At 43.9% G+C, this 21,688-nt stretch overlaps 1 protein-coding gene across 1 annotated transcript in view; it reads left to right on the forward strand.

Annotated features, from left to right (window-relative positions):
* Nucleotides 1–21,688, forward strand: part of DKK2 (dickkopf WNT signaling pathway inhibitor 2) — a 58,894-nt gene that overhangs the window by 33,661 nt on the left and 3,545 nt on the right. The window contains exons 2-3 of the mRNA XM_053403883.1: nucleotides 16,311–16,461; nucleotides 18,009–18,158. Coding sequence (XP_053259858.1) covers nucleotides 16,311–16,461; nucleotides 18,009–18,158 — 301 coding nt within the window. The remainder of the gene's footprint in view (nucleotides 1–16,310; nucleotides 16,462–18,008; nucleotides 18,159–21,688) is intronic.

Consider the following 21,688-nt stretch of genomic DNA (forward strand, 5'->3'; position numbering starts at 1 on the left):
AAGGATCTAGGGGTCTTTGTGGACCACAAGCTTAACACAAGTCAACAGCTAGTCTAGGCTGCACCAGCAGTAAGTGTCCTGTATAGTGTCCAGATCTAGAGAAGTGATGTTGTTGTTGTTTAGTCGTTTAGTTGTGTCTGACTCTTCGTGACCCCATGGACCAGAGCACGCCAGGCACTCCTGTCTTCCACTGCCTCCCGCAGTTTAGTCAAACTCATGCTGGTAGCTTCGAGAACACTATCCAAGCATCTCGTCCTTTGTCGTCCCCTTCTCCTTGTGCCCTCCATATTTCCCAACATCAGGGTCTTTTCCAGGGAGTCTTCTCTTCTCATGAGCTGGCCAAAGTATTGGAGTCTCAGCTTCACAATCTGTCCTTCCAGTGAGCACTCAGGGCTGATTTCCTTCAGAATGGATAGGTTTGATCTTCAGAGAAGTGATAGTTCCACTCTATTCTGCCTTGGTGAGCCCACACCTTGAATACTGTGACCACAATTTAAGAAGGATATTGAAAAGCTGGAATGTGTGCAGAGGAGGGTGACCAAGATGATGAAGAGTCTGGAAACCAAGCCCTATGAGGAATGCTTGAAGGAGTTGGGTTTGTCTAGCCTGGAAAAGACGAGACTGAGAGGAGAGCGATAGCCATTTTCAAATATCTAAAGTGCTGTCATGTGGAAGAAGGAGCAAGGTGGAGGTTTTTAAGCAGAGGCTTTATTTATGTTTATTGTTTTTATTGATTAAATTTAGATACCACCCTTCACCGCAAGATCTCAGGGTAGTTCATATCATAAAAATACAAGGTAAAGGCACAAATAAATAGTCAAAACAAAAACAATAACCCCTCTGTCCCACAAACACATACAAAGGCCGTAGATTGTTAATCAGCTAAAGGTTGGATGGACATCAGTCATGGATACTTTAGTTGAGATTCTTGCTTTGCAGGAGGTTGGAAGAGGGGTCCCTTCTAACTGTACAGTTATAATGCTTCTATGCTTCTAAGCCTTTGTACCATGTGTTGCCTTAGCCTGCAGTTGTGTTAAGACCATTGAGTTTTGAGGACCTTCCCTGAATATCAAAGAGCAGAGACCTTCAGGTACTTTATCAATGAAGCGAATGTGAGTTCTGCCCCCCTGCCCCCAGAGCAATCAGTGTTTCACTCGCTTTGTTACACATACAAAGTGAGACGGATGTCTTACAATATAACAAATCATTACTAATGAATCGTGATATCTGACACTCAGTGCCGAAGAAGGATTTACAGACGTGCCTCTCAGCAGCAGCCGTTTCCTGTATTAGGAAGTCTGACTTTGTAGCAGGCCTTCCCGTTCATTCAACTATCCCAAGAGTGTGAAATTTGGAATTAGCAGAGTTTGGAAGGAAGCTATCGGCTGCACTTGTGCCTTGGGCACTGAAAGCGAGAAGTCAATGTGTCTCTGGGGTTTGCGTTCCTTGACAATTTTCAGAACTGGCAAGAGAGTTCATAATCAGTTGCATCAACTTTTATGACCTTTTGCCCCTTTTGTAATGCAGAATTAATAGTCAGCAGAGGAAGGGTTGGAAGGAGACTGGAATTTGGTCACTGGCTTCTCCCCCCATATGGTCAGGATTACATAAAAAAAAAATAATACATTGAATATCTTCAATTCGCTTCTTACTGAAATTGTTGAAAACCACGTGGGTTCCAGCTCAACACTTCTGCTGATCCCAGCAATTTAGTCCATGATAATTATCATTTTTATATTCAGTAGATTTTCAGACCATTGGGAATATAGATATTTGCACAAAAACCCATGAATAATGTAGAGGAGGATGATGATTTAATTTATTACCTGCCTTTTACCCTGAGGTCTCAGGCAGGTTATGACATTAAAACACAACTTTACAACACAATATTAAAAACAGTTTAAAACAACTTACAGAAATAAGATGGTTTCTAAAAAAATATACATCTCAAGTGTCAAAAGCCAGGACAAAGAGGTGTATTAGATGTATGTTATAGTTTACACTATCACAGATGTACAGCCTAGTCCCTTTCTATTAACAGATAATTTTATTGAGCATCTACTGTTGGTGCAGATACTGCAATACAGTGTGGTCATTTATAGAATGTGCAATGCTGCATATAGTATGAAAAAGTACAATTTGTGTGAGCTGTTGGTTCAGAGGAAAGGATATTAGTTTGGATCTTCTGAAAAGCTCCTCTAGAGTGTTGGGAATCATTCAAAACAGATAGTTATGAGGGGCTTCAGGGCAAGGGGAAATTGATAAAAAAATTCCTGCCTCTCCATACACGTCCACTCACAGGAGCCTCTGCAGGTGGCAGGATTCACAGTAAGCATTTTAAAATTGGTCTATTCAATGATAAGAGGAGTAGGAATGGGGAAGCTCTGGTTGCGGACTAAACAGGATATTTAAAAGGCCTAACAACCTACTTTCCCCATGCTATACTACTGCTTGCTTTTGTGATGTTAAAACTCAGCTGGGGTCTCTCTCTTGCTGGAAAGTGTGTTTAGCCCTGCACTTTAGATCTATGATCCAGCCAAATCTTTTATTAATTACCTTACACAGGTGATCTATATACACTTTCCCTCACAAGAGATTGTTGTAAGAAATAGAGGGAGAAATACGATTCACTCTACATTTAAAAGCAAGTGACCAAATTCACAGGTCCTGGGCTTGTATGTGGATCAGAAGCCAGCTGTCAATTACTTTCTGAATTCTACAGGGCATTTTTAGTTTAAGGAAATGCACATAAAATGCTATGGTTTTTACCCAACTAAGTCCAGTCCAAGGAAACCAACCGAAACGAATAAACCTAAGTAAGTCATTCATTTCAATGGGTCTGTTCTGAGTATTACTGGCATTGGATACAACACATATATTTTACAGAAAAATGCATACAGTAAGACATCTTTTATGGGCAAACACACTGAAAAGCATACAAAAATACATATTTAAGGAAAGAATGCAAAAATTGGGGAAAGGCAAATAAAATTTAAGATGGTGTTGTGAGGTGGTTTTTTTTAACAATCTGAAAAAGAAGTAGATGGAATGGACTTATGGAGCTACATAAAACTGGCACAGAATGGAAAGAGGCTGATCTCGCCTTCTCTGATCTGTTGTTTCCTTGGGGATCCATAAAGCAGCACATTTGAATGAAATTGCATCACAATAACCTTTCCTTGGTTTTGAAAAATGTGGCAGTTGAGTTCTTTCAGGCAGTGTTGTCTGAGGGGTGGTAAATAAGCACAAAAGGATGAATGGACAATTGGGCCACCCACCGGACAATAAGAGTGACCAGTGTGAAAACAAAAAAACAACAACGGATATTTATTCTACAAAGGAACAACCCTTGGTCTGATGTTGTGCCAAACCCAGAGGATTTTGTGCTTTTTTAAAGAAGAAATGACTGAACGTTGACTAGTTTCAAAGACATCCAAGAGGGAAGACGAGGTTCCCAAACGGAACTTGCAAGGAATATTGTTTTGAGGAAGCCAGTAGGCTGAAGCAGATCAAAAGGCTATTGTAAAAAAGCAGAGGCTGAAGTGTACTGAAAAAAGAGCCATTGCAGTCGAGATCAGAATGCGACATCGGGCAGTATTTTCACATTTTAATTCATTGAATGTATTTGAAACACCCTGGTGCCTAAGGACAGGCAGTAATACTTAAAGCAACCCAGTAAAATTTTAAACTTAAAAACACTAATAAAAAACAACAAGACAATATCTAATAAAACTATGGCAATTGAAATGCAAAAATAATTATTATAATTAGCATTATCAACATAAAACTAAAATGACCTGCTTTTAATTATTGCATTTATATCCCAGTGTGGGCTACCTTGGGCTAAGAAGGGCTGTAGTTCAGCAGCAGAGCACATGTTCTGCAGACAGAATGTCCCCAGCCTCTGCAAGTGTGGCTTTGAAAAGCTCATTTCTGAAACCCTAGATAAGCCACTTCTAGTCAGTAAAGAAACTGAGGTAGATAGACTGGTATTCCAACTTGTACAAACGTAAAATATACAGTGATACCTCGGATTACAGACGCTTCAGGCAGTGAAGACACTTCAGGTTACAGACTCCGCTAACCAGAAATAGTACTTCAGGTTAAGAACTTTGCTTCAGGATGAGAACAGAAATCACGTGGCGGCAGTGGGAGGCCCCACTAGCAGTTTCAGGTTAAGAACGGACCTCCAGAACGAATTAAGTTCTTAACCTGAGGTACCACTGTATATGTATTGCTCCATTCACTTCTGCCTCTGGCCCCACCCAGCACTGGCCCCTGGTATGTCGTTCAGAAGGGAATGTGGCCCTTGGGGTGAAAAAGGTTCCCTACCCCTGGTCTAGTGTCCGACTCTCAGCCACGAAGCACAGTGAACAATCATGAGCCAGTCACCATCTCCCAGCCTAGCAGGGCTGCAATAGGAATCAATGGGTAGAATTGTGTGGTATGCTGCACGGAGCGCCAATAAACATGTGTGTGTCAGTTTTGCTGCTCTTTAATTTCAGAGTTTCACTTATCTAGCTGTGATTTCTCCAAACTACATTCTCATGTTCCCATTCCACCTTCATTACCTTGCCAAAAAGCTTCACCACCAGACTTGATTATGTGACAACAATCTCCCATGTGTACAACTAGCCTAGAATGCATTTTGTGAGTTCCTCTTGTTGAGAAGCAGGGACAAAGGCCGTTGTGGTTTCATTTAGATTTCTGTTTCTTCCATCTATCTATGCCTAGCTAAATAAAGGTGTCTGAGGAAAGATTTTGTAGTGTTGAAAAGTGAAATGCAGCGCTGCAAACTACAGAGTGGAAGAGCATAAGCAGTGCCAGTACGGTGTAACACCAACATTGTGATCTAGCTATTCTTCGTTTTGCTGTAGAAGATTGTTGAGCTTCACCTCTTCATTAAAAGCGTTTAGGAAGGCTAGGGAACCTCAGGCCAGGGCTTGAGTGTGGCCCACTAAGTCTTTCTAGCTGCCCCTCAGAAATCTCATACCCCTCAACCTCCCTGATTTGAGCAGGACACCCCAGAATTACAGAAGCCGTCCAGGCTTCTGATTGGATCCTGGAATGTCCTAATTTTGGTTCACTGCTCTGTCGCAAGTCAGCTGGTTCACACCAGAGCGCCGGACCAAACAATGCTCATTTCTTGGTCTCATACTTTTGTGTGAATCAGCTGGCTCACACAGTGGCGTAGCGTGGGGGGTGCAGGGGGGGCCAGCCACACCGGGCGCAACATCTGGGGGTTAGGGTTAGGGGGCGCAAATCCATGGGTTAGGGGGCGCAAATCCACGAGTTAGGGGGCGCAAATTACTTCCCTTGCCCCGGGTGCTGACAACCCACGCTACGCCACTGGGCTCACACCAGAGCATTGGACCAAAAGATGGTTGTTTTTTGGTCTTGCGTGCTCCCACAAGAGCTAAGGAACACAAAAAACCAAGCATCTCAATTTTGATCAGTGGGATGTTGGAGGGCATGAAATCTCCCCAGGCCACACCTCTCATTAGTGCTGGTTTGCACCCCAAGAGTTTTTGCCTGACTGGAATATGCCCTTTGATCATGCTGCTTGCTTGTCTGGATAGAGGAGGGAGATGGGTGTGTGCAGGCATGTACAACACTAGCTACTGCACACACACAAAAATCCAAATTTGCTGTTCCACCTGCTTTTGCCTCTGGTCCTGCCCACCACTACCATACAACCCTGGGCCCAGTATACCTGAAGGAGTGTCTCCACCCCCATTTTTCTGCCCAGACACTGAGGTCCAACAGCGAGGGCCTTCTGGCAGTTCCCTCGCTGCGAGAAGCTAAGCTGCAGGGAACCAGGCAGAGGGCCTTCTTGGTAGTGGCACCCGCCTTGTGGAACGCCCTCCTATCAGACGTCAAAGAGATAAACAACTACCTGACATTTAGAAGACATCTGAAGGCAGCCCTGTTCAGGGAAGTTTTTAATGTGTGACATTTTAATGTATTTGTAATCTTTGTTGGAAGCCGCCCAGAGTGGCTGGGGAAACCCAGCCAGATGGGTGGGGTACAAATAATAATTTACTATTACTATTACTATTACTATTACTATTACTATTACTGGGAGGTTGTCTAGAGAGAAATCTGGGCCCCAGGCTGAAAAAGATTTCACATTATAAAAACTTTGAGCTGTCCGAGGCCTTTTAGGCAATCTTGTCCAAGAGTCCACTAGAGGCTGGCCCATGAGGGGAAATGGGGCACTGCCCTACTGACTTCAGCCTGCCCTCAGCCAGTACCTACTTTCCTGCCTTCTTACAATCAGCCAAGGTGTGTGGGGGCGGGGAGGTGGCCATGCCTAGCAGCTTCCCTCCCTAAGTCTCAGTGTTGCTCCTTGTAGAATTCAGCAGGGAGGATGGTGGAAAAAACTGAATTAGTGTTGCCCTCCTTGCCCGCCACCCCACCAGTCTCCATGGGCACCAGCCACCACTGCAGCAGTCTGCTCATTGCAGGAAATCCGGAACTAAAGCATCTCCAGCAAACTATGGTCTTGCCTCTGCTTGAGAGCCCATCACCCCTTTAGGTAATAGGTTCCACCATAGGTTCCATCCCCTCTTATTGTCAAGCCATTTCTCCGAACATTCAGCTGAAATCTACCCTTGTGTAACTTTAAGCCCATTACATATGATCATAAGAAGAGCCTGCTGGATGAGGCCAGTGGCCCATCTTGTCCAGCATTCTGGACATAGTGGCCACCCAGGGAAGATCTACACACAGGGGGGGGGAAAACTATAAATATGTCATAAATTAAATCTTTATAACAAAAGAAAAAAAACCCTATGTAAAATCGCATAGAAAAAATTTGTGCTCTACAGCACCATCTGGTGTTGCATGTTTATAAAGCATTTAAAATGCTGTTTTTTGACTAATGTAGCTGAGTCCCCAGATACTTATGAGAAGCCTTTAAGCAGAACCTGAGCTCAAAAGCAAACATTGAATATTGCCTTCTGGGGGTAAATGAGGACAGGTCTTTGTGCTATCATATCCTTTCTCTAGCTTCTCCTTTCCAAACTAAGGACACCTTGTTCCTTTAAAAAACAAAACAAAACATTTTTCCTCATACGATTTGTTTTCAATTCTGCTATCTTCATCACCATCTTCAGGATCCATTCCATGTTGCTATATCCTTTTTAAAGTGAGGCACTCAGAACTGGACAAAGTAGCCAAATAACAAATTATGTCAAACATAGAATTGTAGAGTTGGAAGGGACTGCGAGGGCCACCTAGTCTAATGCTCTGCAATGGAGGAATCTCATGCTCTACCAACTGAGCTGTCCCAGCTTTCATTGTAAAGACAGGTGGATGGGGGTATAAAGGGCTTGAGCCCCATTGAGAGCATCTTGCCTAAGTACAGTGGTACCTCGGGTTAAGTACTTAATTCGTTCCGGAGGTCCGTTCTTAACCTGAAACTGTTCTTAACCTGAAGCACCACTTTAGCTAGTGGGGCCTCCCGCTGCCGCCGCTCTGCCGGAGCATGATTTCTGTTCTCATCCTGAAGCAAAGTTCTTAACCCGAGGTACTATTTCTGGGTTAGCGGAGTCTGTAACCTGAAGCATATGTAACCTGAAGCATATGTAACCCGAGGTACCACTGTATTCTGCAAAACCTGGAACTGATGCTGACTTGATGGCTTGACCTGATATTTCAGGGGAGTTCTACTGTTCCGTAGGGACGCGGGTGGTGTTGTGGGTTAAACCACAGAGCCTAGGACTTGCCGATCAGAAGGTCGGCGGTTTGAATCCCCATGACGGGGTGAGCTCCTGTTGCTCGGTCCCTGCTCCTGCCAACCTAGCAGTTCGAAAGCACGTCAAAGTGCAAGTAGATAAATAGGTACCACTCCAGTGGGAAGGTAAACGGCGTTTCCGTGCGCTGCTCTGGTTCGCCAGAAGCGGCATAGTCATGCTGGCCACATGACCCGGAAGCTGTATGCCGGCTACCTCAGGCAGTAAAGAGAGATGAGCGCCGCAACCCCAGAGTCGGCCATAACTGGACCTAATGGTCAGGGGTCCCTTTACCTTTACCTTACTACTGTTCCGTGACTATTAGTCCTCATTTTGTATACTTCTCCAACGCTAGTCACTGGTGAACAACATCAGGGCTACTGACTTTGAGCCCTGCGTATGGGTTCCCCAGAGGCATCTGGCTGCCACTGTGGGAAACAGAATGCTGAACTAGGTAGGCCTTTGGTTTGATCCAGCAGAGCTGTCCTTTCATTCTTATGTTCTCCCAAAGCAGCATGCTGACTGTTCAAAATGCCAGATCTAACTCTAGTCCAGATGATAAATAACCACTCAGAGATTAAACTAAAAAGCTAACTAGCAGATGGGGGATGGGTGGGAGAGGGGAAAAGCAGAGATGAAAGACCAGTAAGATTATTAAAAGAAACAAAACCTGGATAGGGAACAAAGTGCACAGACAAGCTTCATCTTTCAGTGACTCTTTGGTGAAGCACTCAGACATGACATAAAATTAAGTGATAAAGTCTTCTTGTCACAGTGGGTATTAACAGAGCATTATGTGACTGTCGGTGACAATGATGGTGGTGGTAGTTGATGCTTCTAACAACATGCGTTGTACAGACATACTCTGAAAATGCATCCCCTAAATTGTGATCAGCTCTGCAGAATCTAAGGGAGACATAATTTCACTCCTGTTTGCTTTTTCTCTTGTTTTTCTCCTGGCCATGAATTATCTTCTGGGAGGATTTATTTAGGCAACCCACTGCAAGAGGAGCACTTCTCTTGACTGTCGTCCTGATTGTCCTCTGGAATTAAGTCATAGTACTAGACATGGTCATTCAAGTAATTATCACATACCACTAATAAGAGTTAGACAAACCACAGTGGTTTCCAGTCAGTTCTTTTGTGGCTCAGTAACTATGTTATTTCCCTGTACGAAAACCAGGAAATAGCTGCGTTTTATCAGAAGCAATGTGGTCTTGTGAGAGGAATAAATGTCCACCACAGGCAAAACTGAGATCATCAGACTCATTTTCACTTGGTACTTTGTCAACATGTCACCTCCAGTCTCCAGAAACCATTAAGCACACTCCCTACTTTTTCCTATAATAAGAGGCAAATTCATTATTACTTTATATTCCTTTAAGAAAACTGATTAATAAGCTGCCAGATCTTCCAAGTGTCCCTATTTTCCAGGGGCGTCCCTGATTTAGAGAAACCACCCCAGTTTCTGATTTGATCCCGGAATGTCCCACATTTCTTTAGGATATCCCTATTTTCATTGGAGAAATGTTGGAGGAGAAATGTATGGAGTTATCTGACCCCTGAGCCTTCTGAAGGCAATCCTGCTCAGAGAAATTAAAAAAAAAGTTTAATGTTTTATTATGTTTTCATATATGTTGAATGCTACCCAAAGTGGCTAGGGCAACCCAGTAAGATGTGTGGGCTATAAATAGTAAAATTATCATTATGGAATGGGACGTCCCTATTTTCATCCGAGAAATGTTGGAGGGTATGAGCAGCAACTAACACAATGCTGTTTATGTTCTGCTAAGGAGAGGCAGAAAGAATAAAGCATAGCCTTTGGAATACAAACTAACTTTGAGTCTTGGAGTCTGCCAAAGGTTTTCTGCTTGAACCACGTGAACATAGCAGTAGTCATCCTTGGTGGCTTTTTGAGCTTGAATTCTGCAAGTAGAATTCTGCAATTCAAGCACATTCACACACACACACACAATCTTATATAATTCTGCTTCATGGAGAAAGACCTTGCAACCACCACTGTTCATCCTCCTTCTTCTGGCTTCTAAGGGCCAATCTACATATTCTGCTGATCAACAGTACAATCTTATACACAGGAAATGTGATGTGTCCTACTTTACAGGAGCAATCCTTGATTTGAAGGGCTTTTAGGAACAGTCCTCTCTTTGAAGAAGTCTTCTGCTTGAAGGCCCGCCCAATTGTGGTCCAGCTGGAAGACAAAGAACCATAAGGCCTCAAGATCAGGAGTGGTGGTGTGGATCTGCAGCAATATTGTGGGCATTGTTTCCACTTACCAGGAGGGGGAGAGGTGAGGCAGCAATGAAGTTATGGCTGTGCAGGCACACCAGCAGAGCTAATACATCACTTCCATTGGTACACCCATACACCCTGACCTGGTTCTCAACCTGCTCCTCCTCCCTCCAGTAAGCAGCAGTGAGGCTATTACTACAGCTCTACCCCACTGGGTGAGCCTTCTGTGGCTGAAGCTGTCCAAACTGAGCAGGGGCACTTGGCCATGTTGACACCACCTTCTCCACTATGGTGAGATGCATTGAATTTCTGTTTAAAAGAAGATAGCAGTGATATCTAAGTTTGCATCTATCCATGTGAATCAGCATTTACAAAAATATATTTACAAAATATATGCAAATCTGGGTCCTCTTTCTTTTTATTGTTTTTGGTGACGCATTTCCTCTCTTTTTGGCAATGTGTACATGGCTGTCTTGGGGTAAGAGTGCAGTCCCATACGGCGGTACCTCAGAAGTCGAACGGGATCCGATCTGGAAGTCTGTTTGACTTCCAAAACATTCAGAAACCAAGGCACAGCTTCTGATTGGCTGCAGGAAGCTCCTACAACCAATCGGAAGCCGCCGAAGCCAAGGTGGATGTTTGGGTTCCAGAGAACTTTCGCAAACCGGAACACTCACTTCTGGGTTTGCGGCATTCGGGAACCAAAACGTTTGACTCATAAGGCATTCGGGATCCAAGGTACAACTGTATGTCCACTCTGAAATAAATAGCATTGAATTCATTGGGACTTACTCCATGAGTATAGGATGGTGACCTAAGTGGGGATCAGAGGCGAATTTAGGGCAGTGTGACCAGTTCTGCTGCACTGGGCATTGCAACTATGATGTAGTGGATTGAGCAGAACAGAATGTAAGAGGCAGGGGGCGTCAAATTTTGGCCTCACACAGGGCGCCGCTGAAATTTGAAAGACCAAAGTCTGCCCCTATGGGAATAACTTGTAATCTAATCCATGAGGAAGCCTTTACACAGCTCACATGATTCTGACTTTTTGGCTGGGTTATGGTGAATGGGTGGGTGGGGAGCTCTGTGACTTCACCCTGAATTCACTGTTCTTGCAAATACGCTTTCTTTCACTGCAAGCTCTTTATAATTGAAGTATGTCGCAAACACTCCTCGTGTTCTAGCAAGGGAGACAAGACTCCAACATCTGATTGTTTTAAAATACAGATACGAAGTAAAAGCTTTCCAGGGAGTCTCTGGGGAGTTTTTCTCTCATTCTGTGCCATGGCATGTACTTTTTGGATCATTCCTCAAGGAATATTGTGTGCCAGCCAAGTCATGAAGAGACCTAGACATGAAATGAAGAAGGGGCCTCTAGCAATAGCATCTTAAGTTGTGCTTGCAATATCAAGGGCTTTGAATGAACCATAAGGATACCCCAGGGAAATTATAAAGTCATAAGGCAAAGCCAGAAGTCCTGGATGCAAGCAGCAGCCAGTCTGTGGTAAAATGAACCAATCTATTTTCCATTTCCAAATACTAGCAATAACAACAGTTGGATTTGTTGGAAAAGATCTCCATGAAGCTCAAAAGCTTATGTGTTCCCACTAGCAGAACTTGTAACCCACCACTTTAAGAGAGTTGATTTCCTAACACATCTCCCTCACAAATATTTATCTTTCCGCCTGGTGTCTTTATCTTTCCATAGATATTTTCAGAAGGTTTATGTCAAGTGACCTGAACGGGAAAGGTCTGCCACAGGGGATAGTCTTGCCATGTCAAGAACAGGCCTGCCATCTTTCTGATCTTTCTAATTCTGACTGCACAGCAGTGGTGGGAAACCTCTTTCTGCCCAAGGGCCATGCACTCTTCTGGGTAACCTTCTGGGGTCCACATGACAGTGGTGGACAAGGGGAAAAATGGGTGGATAAATAAATGTGAATTTTACCCTTGTACAGAAGGCTAGTTCTTATCCACACTTACATCCTGTCTCTGTGCTCCATTCAGGCAATCAAGTGATGTGATCAGAATTCATCCAGCTAGTCAGAAACATTCAAGGAAGGTGCAACACAGGACCAGCAAGGCAATGTAGCATGGCCCTTCTTATGGTCTTATCTGGTTGCATGGCATATTGCTCAACTGTCCTAGGAAAACCGGGATATCCTCTCTCTTTTTCACGTGAGAGCATGGCAGCCATTTTGGGCACCACAAACTCGCTCCCAAAAAGTGCTTTGGGGGGGCACAAACTATTGTTGTTGTTGTTGTTGTTGTTGTTGTTGTTGTTGTTATTTTATACAAAATTAAAATTATAATAATACCACAACACATCCACAATTAACAGATCCCTCCGAATCTCTGGACTTCCCACCGTCCCCTCCATGGTTTCTGTTGTTAAACCTTTTCTACTGCATCTTTTTTCAATAATCCATACTCCTTTATAGTCATATCTCTCATTACAGTACAAGTGTTGTTGCAATACTGCTAGTGTTTTCAACTGCTTACAGCGGTCTCCAAGATAAATTATATTTCCCCCCCCCCATTTCTTATTAAAGTTTTGGTCTTCCTGGTTCCTGAGCTTTCTGGTCAGTTTTGCCATTTCGGCATAGTCCAACAATTTAATTTGCCATTCTTCTCTGGTAGGGACTTTATCTTCTTTCCATCTTAGGGGCAGGGGTGGAGGAAGGGGGTGCGGTAGGTGCGGTCCACCCCATGTGTCACCACAGAGGGGGGTGACAAAATGCTGGGCGGCAGTCACCATGGGGCCTGCAGCGCACCCGAGCCACGCGTTTCTCTTGGGAGAGACATGGTGGCTTGGGCACGCGCAGATTCCGCACTGCCCAAACGGTCCACCCGCTGCCCAGCCGTAGGGCAACTGAGTGGGAGGAGGCAGGCAGACCCCTCGGAGGCCCCGCGGTGCACCCCGCCCCTATGGGCAGCTCACCCCACCCTTGCCCCACCCCAGACGCCCAAGCAGCTTCCTCCACGGCTGCTCAGCCCCCCATCTCACCTGTTGATGGATCTCAACCAAAACTCTCTGCTACCTGCTGCTTAGTCTGTGTAGTCCAGGATGATGACTCAGGAACATAACTTGCTGACCGGTAACTTGATTTGTATTTGCTTTTATCATATACAGAGTATAGCACAGCTTTGTACAAGTTACTATATACACAGACTCGATTCAAACTCGACACACCAACCTCTGAACTCCAACACCAATCTACTGTGTCATGCTGCTTATAAGGGAAAACTTTTAGCCAATCATCACCTGTTGCTAGGCTCCCCTATCTCCAAGCAGACTTTCTCACGTAGCCTTGCTTAACTTGGCTTCTTGCCAACTCACTAACTGTCCACTTCAAAGCTGCAGTTTCTCACAAACCTGCTCAGGCCCCCCCCCCAATCTCACCCAGGTCATGTGGCTCACATGGGAGCACAGTCCCGGAAGACAGTGCCCTGGTTTGTCACCTCGTTGACACCTGTGTTGAAAGGTATGGCATGGGTGTCTTGTTTGTGTGGAGTCCCTACACAGGAGCAGGTTGGCATTTCTCAGCAGACAAGCACACTCCACTGGCAGAAAGAAGTTTCTATATTGGGGACAGGGCTCAAAGTGCTGTCTTGCTCCATAGTCACCATGGAAATGCCCTACATGTGAGTAATACAGGAATAGAGTTTAAAGAGCACAACAATAACCCAAACAACAGGACGGTGCTAAATATTCGATAGAATTAAGTTTATATAGTCACAGAGAGCCCTTTCCCAATATTGCCACACAATTTGCAGTGCGATCCTAGTAAGAAGAAAATCCTATTGAATTCAGTGAGGTTTTATCCTCGGTACATTTCCAGCCATAAAGTTAGTTATGTGAACCCAGCAGACAATAACAGGGCAGTACTTGCTCATTTATGGTTATTGGGGGATGGACAGATGGACAGACTTTTTCACGATTTATAGCTTTTGATGGCTGAGCTCTTGTATATGGACTGGTTTCTTTTGCTGCATGAGAATATCAAGATGCTTCATGAGAAATTAATATATTCCCAGTAGTTTGGGACACCACCAAAGAACAGCTGGTTCTCTTAAATCCAGCATCTCCAGGCAGATTGTTGGAATATAGATCAAACTCCACCCTGTTAAGAGAGGGGGGGGTCATAAAGTGACACAAACCAATGAAATCTGTAATGTAAAGTTAAGGCTCCCTCCCCGATATTTTTCTTTCATTCACACACACATTTTTTAAAAAATCTATCCATCTAGTCTTTTCAGTTTCTTGAGTTAATGACAAGACCTTGCCAACAACCCAAGAAGTTACGGTAATCAGCTTTTAAAAACATTCTATTTTTAATGTATATATTTTTAAAAATGAATCTTCTGGGTGTCTCTTACACTCTCCTCATAGTGTTTCCTGCTCTCTTCAAATTAAGAAGCACCCTGCTGGGATTCTCACAAGCCCACTGGTTCTCATTGCCAAATTTTCTAGATCAAAGACACTGTAATAAATTCAGATAAGTGTTTCAGCTTTATAATGTTTTGCCAAAACGGGGCTCGTTGGTAGAGGAGGAGATTTATGTGAGAACATTAGGAGGCATTTCCATGTACAGAAACCGAAGAGGGTAAAACGCTGGAACTTAACTGATTAATAACATTTTCTATGCAACGTTAATAGCTTTTAAGTACTCATCTATGAATACAAAGCTTTTGTGGTTTGTCATTTGTTTCTAAACGTAGATCAGGGCCAGCTAGGATCAACCATGTCAAATACACGAAAGGGAAATCCGCCCTGGGTGTCACCACTGAGGGGGGTGACAAAATGCCAGGTGGCACTCACCGTAGGGCCTGCAGCACGCCCGAGCCACACGTCTCTTCTGGGAGTGACGTGTGGCATGGGTGCCCACAGTCTCCGTGCTGCCCCAAACGGTCCACCTGCTGCCTCCCTCCCAGATGTAGGGTGGCTGAGTGGGAGGAGGCAGGCAGACTCCTCGGAGGCCCCACGGAGTGTCCTGCCCCAGCTCACCCCACCCCACGGGTGGCTGGCCCCACCCCTGGATGCATACCACCCCAGGCGCCCAATCGGCTTGCTCCACCGCTGGGGTTGCCCCCTCTGTCACAGCAGGTTCAAATCCTGAGGTTCTCCTGGATCCTGCTTTGTTCCTGGAAAGCTAGATAGCATAAGTGGCCAGGAGTCTTTGGGATAAAATTATTGCTGGAAGCCAAATGCTCTACAAGCTGAACAAAGGCTGAAAATTCACACACACTTTCCTTGGAGTAATCCTGGTTGAAGGCATTAGGACTTGCTTCTGAGGACTACATACAGTATAAGGCTTCATAGTTGCTAGGAAAGTGTGGCATATCATTCTAAAGTCCCTTGTCACCACAACTTAGTTTCAGCGGGACATGTACAATTAACTTTCTTTTTTCCTGCCTTTAGGGCCAATGTAGTAGGAATCACTTTGATCCTGCTGTGTATTGCACGTGCATCCCATGCCTTCATGCATACAAAGAAATCTGTTCAAATGTACTGTACATAGGGGTAATGTTTTATCTTTAAAATATAAGCAATATGAAATGACCAATACAACTTACATTTGCAACACCTGTCCATGTATGTAACCTGGAATGATTTTCTTCCTTATATGTCTTATTCTCTGAAAAACCACTTGACACTCTCTGTTTACCCTCCATGTACAAATTATCAAAGCAAGCCATGAGATTTGAGTTTGAATCAAATAGTTAGAAACGTGTGAAATTTGCACTATTTATTCCATTTGAAGAGCATGGTGTGTGTGTGTGTGTGTGTGTGTGTGTGTGTGTGTGTGTGTGTGTGTGTTTAAGGACTGGACTCTGAATTCCCTGTTGTCATGTTCTGGTTTATATGGATTTATTAACTGGTGACTAATTCTGAGAGCAAATGAGTCTTGCCACTTGACAAGATGCTTTCTGCCTTCCATTGGTTGTCTGCCTTCCATTGGTTGGAGAAAAACAAAGGGACACCAAAAATCTTTGTGGGTACATATTTTCAGTAAAACAGCAATCCATCTGGCCCTGAATGGCTTTTTGATCCAATGCAACTTCCATATTCCATATTCTTCTAATACATGGGATACTTTTGGACTGCAAGTTTTTGTGCCATCAGTTATGACCAATAAAGATTACAGGGTCATAAATCGAGGACTTGGAGTGTCATTAAATTTTTACAGTTTGAATGCCATTCAAGTTTAACATCTGGAATTACCCTGGGTTGTACTCTAACTTGTTTCTTCATTTGTTCCATTTTATATTTGGCAAGGTATTATTAATGAATCACTGCATTCTTTTCTTCCTACCACCCAGGCTTACCCTTGCACCAATGACAAGGAGTGTGAAGTTGGGAAATACTGCCACAGTCCCCATCAAGCGACGTCTGCCTGCATGATTTGTAGGAGGAAAAAGAAGCGTTGTCACAGAGACGGCATGTGCTGCCCTGGGAACCGCTGCAACAATGGTATCTACTATATGTACCACTTTGACGCCCTTTCAACAACATGAATGGCTCAATGTATTAACTCCATCGACGCTCAGCCCACATACTCTAGAACTCCACAGTCAATAAGTAGGGAAGTCTAGAACCACAAAAACAGATGTCTACAGGATTGATCGGGCAGTCAGTGTTGATTATGGCAAATAGCCAGCATATTAAACCAGAATTTCTGCATAACTCTCTACATAAACAATAAAAACAATCAATATGGGGTTTTACAATCAATATGCTAATGAAGTGTACTTGAAATACATGTGTCTACAGGATCCATCTGTGGATTCATCTAACAATCGTAGATATAAGCCCTCTTCAGGTGCTCAACCTGCTCATGTGAGGGCTAAAGTGGGAAGGGATGGGGTGAATGCATCAACCCTGCCCCCAGTACTGACAGGTGAGTCTCCTTCATCCCTGACCTTCACTTATTTAACATGAAGGTCTGAAAGGGACTTGTTAAGTGCATTTGGCTAATCTCTGTATTAGAAACCCTGTTAAGGCAGGGTTCTCAGCAGCAAGGAGGCAAGAAAGCATGTTCTCTTAAACTGGAGACAGACTTAGTGAAGGGACGAGCCCTGTTGATTTGCCAATGGTAAAACAAAGTAAAATTAACCTTTTAATTTTTTTTAAAAAGGTTAGCTTGTCGAATTTGAAATACCAAATATAAGTACCTATGTATTGATTGTTAGGTGAATCAATAGACAGATCCTGTAGACCTAATGTTTGTTGCTTTACTGTAGTTTTATAATTGTTAGAAGCCTCCCAGAGTGGCTGAGGAAACCCAGTCAGATGGGCACCATTTAAATGAATTTAAATGAATTATTTTTATTATTATTAACAATTAAAATCTCATCTCAGTCTCAAACTCATGAGGTTGACTTAGGCAAGCCTCTCAATACCCCCAAATGCCAGATGGGAAAATTTAATACTGGCCAGCATTTACAAGACTGGCTGAAGCACTGCGGAAATACCGAATACAAAACGATCTACCATACCAAGGGTAGTCAAAATGGTGCCCTCCAGGTGTTTCAGACAACATTAACACTAAATAATGCTAAGCTGTCTGCCATGTTAAAGAGACCTGACTGGACTTAAACTGGACTTAAGTTGGGGATTTAGTGCCACCCGTCTCATGCTGTGGAATACTCTTCCAGCAGATATTCAACGGGCATCTTCACTTTTGACTTTCAGGTGTCTCTTGAGGACTTTTTTATGCCTTTGCAGCTAGCTAGCTAGCTATTTATTTATTTGGCCAGCCAGCCAGCCAGCCACTTTAATGGTTATCTGTAGGGTTTTAATGGTGTAACCCTGATATTTTATGATTCCTATACTGTTATATATACACACACACACACACACACACACACAAAATAAATAAATAAATAAATAAATAAATAAATAAAGTGCTTTCTTTCAGCATAGAGGCTCTTCTCTGTGTCATTCTGTGAAAATTGCCCTCTGCCATATTATTCCCCCAAGAGCCCTTCCATTGTAACTCATTCTGTTCATCTTTCTAGGTATTTGTATACCAGTAACTGAGAGCATTCTTACTCCCCACATCCCAGCCTTGGAAGTACCTCGCAACAAGAAAAATAATCATTATCCCACTAAGGACTTGGGATGGCAGAATCTTGGGAAAGGGCAGACCAAGCTGACACACACAAAGGGTAAGGCCGTGTTGTCTATAAACTGCCTTGAGGAGATGGTCTTCTGAAAAGCTTTTTGCTGTGAAATGTTTAACATTGTCATTAGAGAGAGAGACAGAGAGCGCAGCATGGTGTCTAGTGAATCACAGCCTGATCCTGTGGCCATATCTGGCTTCCCATTTTATTTGCCCTCTTCCTCTGGGACTAATCCTCTGGGACTGATACCACATCAGATAATTGGTCCTCAGTGTTGTCCTATCTAGTAGCGGGCTTTTCCAGCTCTACCACTGAGCTGCAGCCTCTTTCTCTGAAAGGAGAAAGGGAAGGCAAACACAGGCTGCCCCTCTTCTACCTTTCTCCTGCCACTGTTTACCCACTCAGAGACAGCAGGTAAACAAACAAGTAAACATGTAGGAGGAGCATCAGGGTGAGGGCATGACATCAGTTGGCAATGGGTTCCCTTGAGCAGGTGAACCAGCGTAGCTTTGAGTTCAAATCAAACTCCATGAATGGTCTTGGGCACTTGCTCATATATTCTATTTAATTATTTGAAGCATTTCTATCATTTATCAAAAAAATTCTAGCTGCTTACGAAATTATTAAAGACAATGAATGCAATGACAAGCAATAATTCAAAGATTAGTAAAAACTATATTGCACGGTAAGACTGAAAGCAGGTAGAAACAAATCAATTTAAAGAAGGGGATAAAAAAAATGCCATTGGAAGAACACGAACAATGCTAAACTACTTTTTAGGGATTGTTGTTGTTTAGTCGTTTAGTCGTGTCTGACTCTTCATGACCCCATGGACCAGAGCATGCCAGGCACTCCTGTCTTCCACTGCCTCCTGCAGTTTGGCGAAACTCGTGCTGGTAGCTTCGAGAACACTGTCCAGCCATCTTGTCCTCTGTCGTCCCCTTCTCCCTGTGCCCTCCATCTTTCCCAACATCAGGGTCATTTCCAGGGAGTCTTCTCTTCTCATGAGGTGGCCAAAGTATTGGAGCCTCAGCTTCAGGATCTGTCCTTCCAGTGAGCACTCAGGGCTGATTTCCTTCAGAATGGAGAGGTTTGATCTTCTTGCAGTCCATGGGACTCTCAAGAGTCTCCTCCAGCACCATAATTCAAAAGCATCAATTCTTCAGCGATCAGCCTTCTTTATGGTCCAGCTCTCACTTCCATACATCACTACTGGGAAAACCATAGCTTTAACTATATGGACCTTTGTTGGCAAGGTGATGTCTCTGCTTTTTAAGATGCTGTTTAGGGGTTAGCCAAGCCAAAAAGAACCCATTGCTCAAATCCTTAGTAACAGCTTGTGTTGTACTGCAACACAACCTTTGAGTATGAAAGCTTATACTGTAATAAACTGGTTAGTGTCTAAGAGGAGCCAAGGAAGGGTAAGCGCGCACCACAGAATTTGGGTGGTTGGAAATGTGTCCACAATGAGCTAAAAGTGCAGTCCTGCAATGCAAGTGCATTTATTCAGAAGAGAGCCCTGCTGCATCCTACGGGGCTTATACCCTGAAAAGTGAGCATATTATTGCAGTTATAGCCACCTATGTAACTATTTGCAGCCTTTTGTTTAGGCTAGGATTTTTCTCTCTCTCTCTCCGTTCCCATTTCCCCATGTTTTCGTTCTGTTCCTCTGTGTACTTTTAAGAATTAAAACAGCATGCTCCCACTCCCCCCTTTTCAGTAAACGGTATTTACTGTGGAAAAGTCGTGCAGCACATTGCTTGAAAGGATCAAATGACACATTTGTAATGCACCTCTTTGGTACATAAACAAGACACCCACACCAAGCAAAAGAGCGATGACTTGGAACAGCCCAAGGAGTGCCGCTGCAGAGACAGATCTTAACTTTGTGTAGCCACCTGATTTGAAAGAAGAATCATCCCCACTTTTATGAAGTCCCGTGCCTTGGCAATGGAAGCTTCTTTGTTTGTTTATGAGTGTTGCATCCAACGATAATCCAATTCCAAGAAGATTCATTGAAATTAGTGAACCTCAGTCACGTCTAGTAGTTTCAATGCGTCATCTCTCAGTCAGACTAACTTTGGCTACAACTCTTTATATCCCATACTTCCATGGCAAAAACAATGTTCGGGGTGGGTTATAACATATTTCTCAAAACCCCAAAATGCCATGTGAGTGTTTTGCAATGTGCATTTTGTAATCTTTAGTTTCACAAGATGCAGAACTACTCCATTCTAGCGTACTGAATTAATCAGATGCTTGTATACAGCGATAGCAATACATACATTCAGCAATGAGTTTCCTTCATAAATATGATGGGAAAGAATGAGGTCTTTTTTAATTGATCAAAGCTGCAATCCTAAGCACACTTACCTGGATAGGCTCCACTGAAGAAAGTTCTACCTCTCTTTCAAATCAGAACCAGTGAAGGCAGTGAATGTCCTGTGTGAGTGTCTGGAGGTGGTTGGAGGATGGATGGTGGCTAACAGATTGAGGTTGAATCCTGACAAGACAGAAGTACTGTTTTGGGGGGGCAGGAGGAGGGTGGGTGTGGAGGACTCCGTGGTCCTGAATGGGGTAACTGTGCCCCTGAAGGACCAGGTGCGCAGCCTGGGAGTCATTTTGGACTCACAGCTGTCCATGGAGGTGCAGGTCAATTCTGTGTCCAGGGCAGCTGTCTACCAGCTCCATCTGGTACGTAGGCTGAGACCCTACCTGCCCGTGGACTGTCTCACCAGAGTGGTGCATGCTCTAGTTATCTCCTGCTTGGACTACTGCAATGTGTTCTATGTGGTGACCCGGAAACTACAACTAATCCAGAATGCAGCAGCTAGACTGGTGACTGGGGCCGGCCACCGAGACCATATAACACTGGTCCTGAAAGACCTACATTGGCTCCCAGTATGTTTCCGAGCACAATTCAAAGTGTTGGTGTTGACCTTTAAAGCCCTAAATGGCCTCGGCCCAGTATACCTGAGGGGGCATCTCCACCCCCATTGTTCTGCCCGGACACTGAGGTCCAGTTCCGATGGCCTTCTGGCGGTTCCATCACTGTGAGAAGCCAAGTTACAGGGAACCAGGCAGAGGGCCTTCTCGGTAGTGGCACCCACCCTGTGGAACGCCCTCCAGTCAGATGTCAAGGAAATAAACAACTATCTGACTTTTAGAAAACATCTGATGGCAGCCCTGTTTAGGGAAGTTTTTAATGTTTGATTCTATTTTTAATATTTGGTTGGGAGACGCCCAGAGTGGTTGGGGAAACCCAGCCAGATGGGCGGGGTATAAATAATAATAATAATAATAATAATAATAATAATAATAATAATAAGTGACCTACATGCATAGGACTGGACTAGTAGGTTGCAGTCTTAGACACACTTACCAGCATTAAAGTCTGTGTCACCTTTGAGTAAACTTGCCTGGAAAAGGTGCTAAAGAACATAAAAAGAGGCTGCTGGATCAGGCCAATGGCTATCTAGTCCAGCATCCTGTTCTCACAGTGGTCGAAAAGATGCCTGTGAGAAACCTGCAAGCAGGATCTGAGCACAAGAGCGCACTCTCACCATAACCATCAC

Source organism: Podarcis raffonei, chromosome 9, assembly GCF_027172205.1.
Source record: "Podarcis raffonei isolate rPodRaf1 chromosome 9, rPodRaf1.pri, whole genome shotgun sequence".
NCBI classification, from domain to species: Eukaryota; Metazoa; Chordata; class Lepidosauria; order Squamata; family Lacertidae; genus Podarcis; species Podarcis raffonei.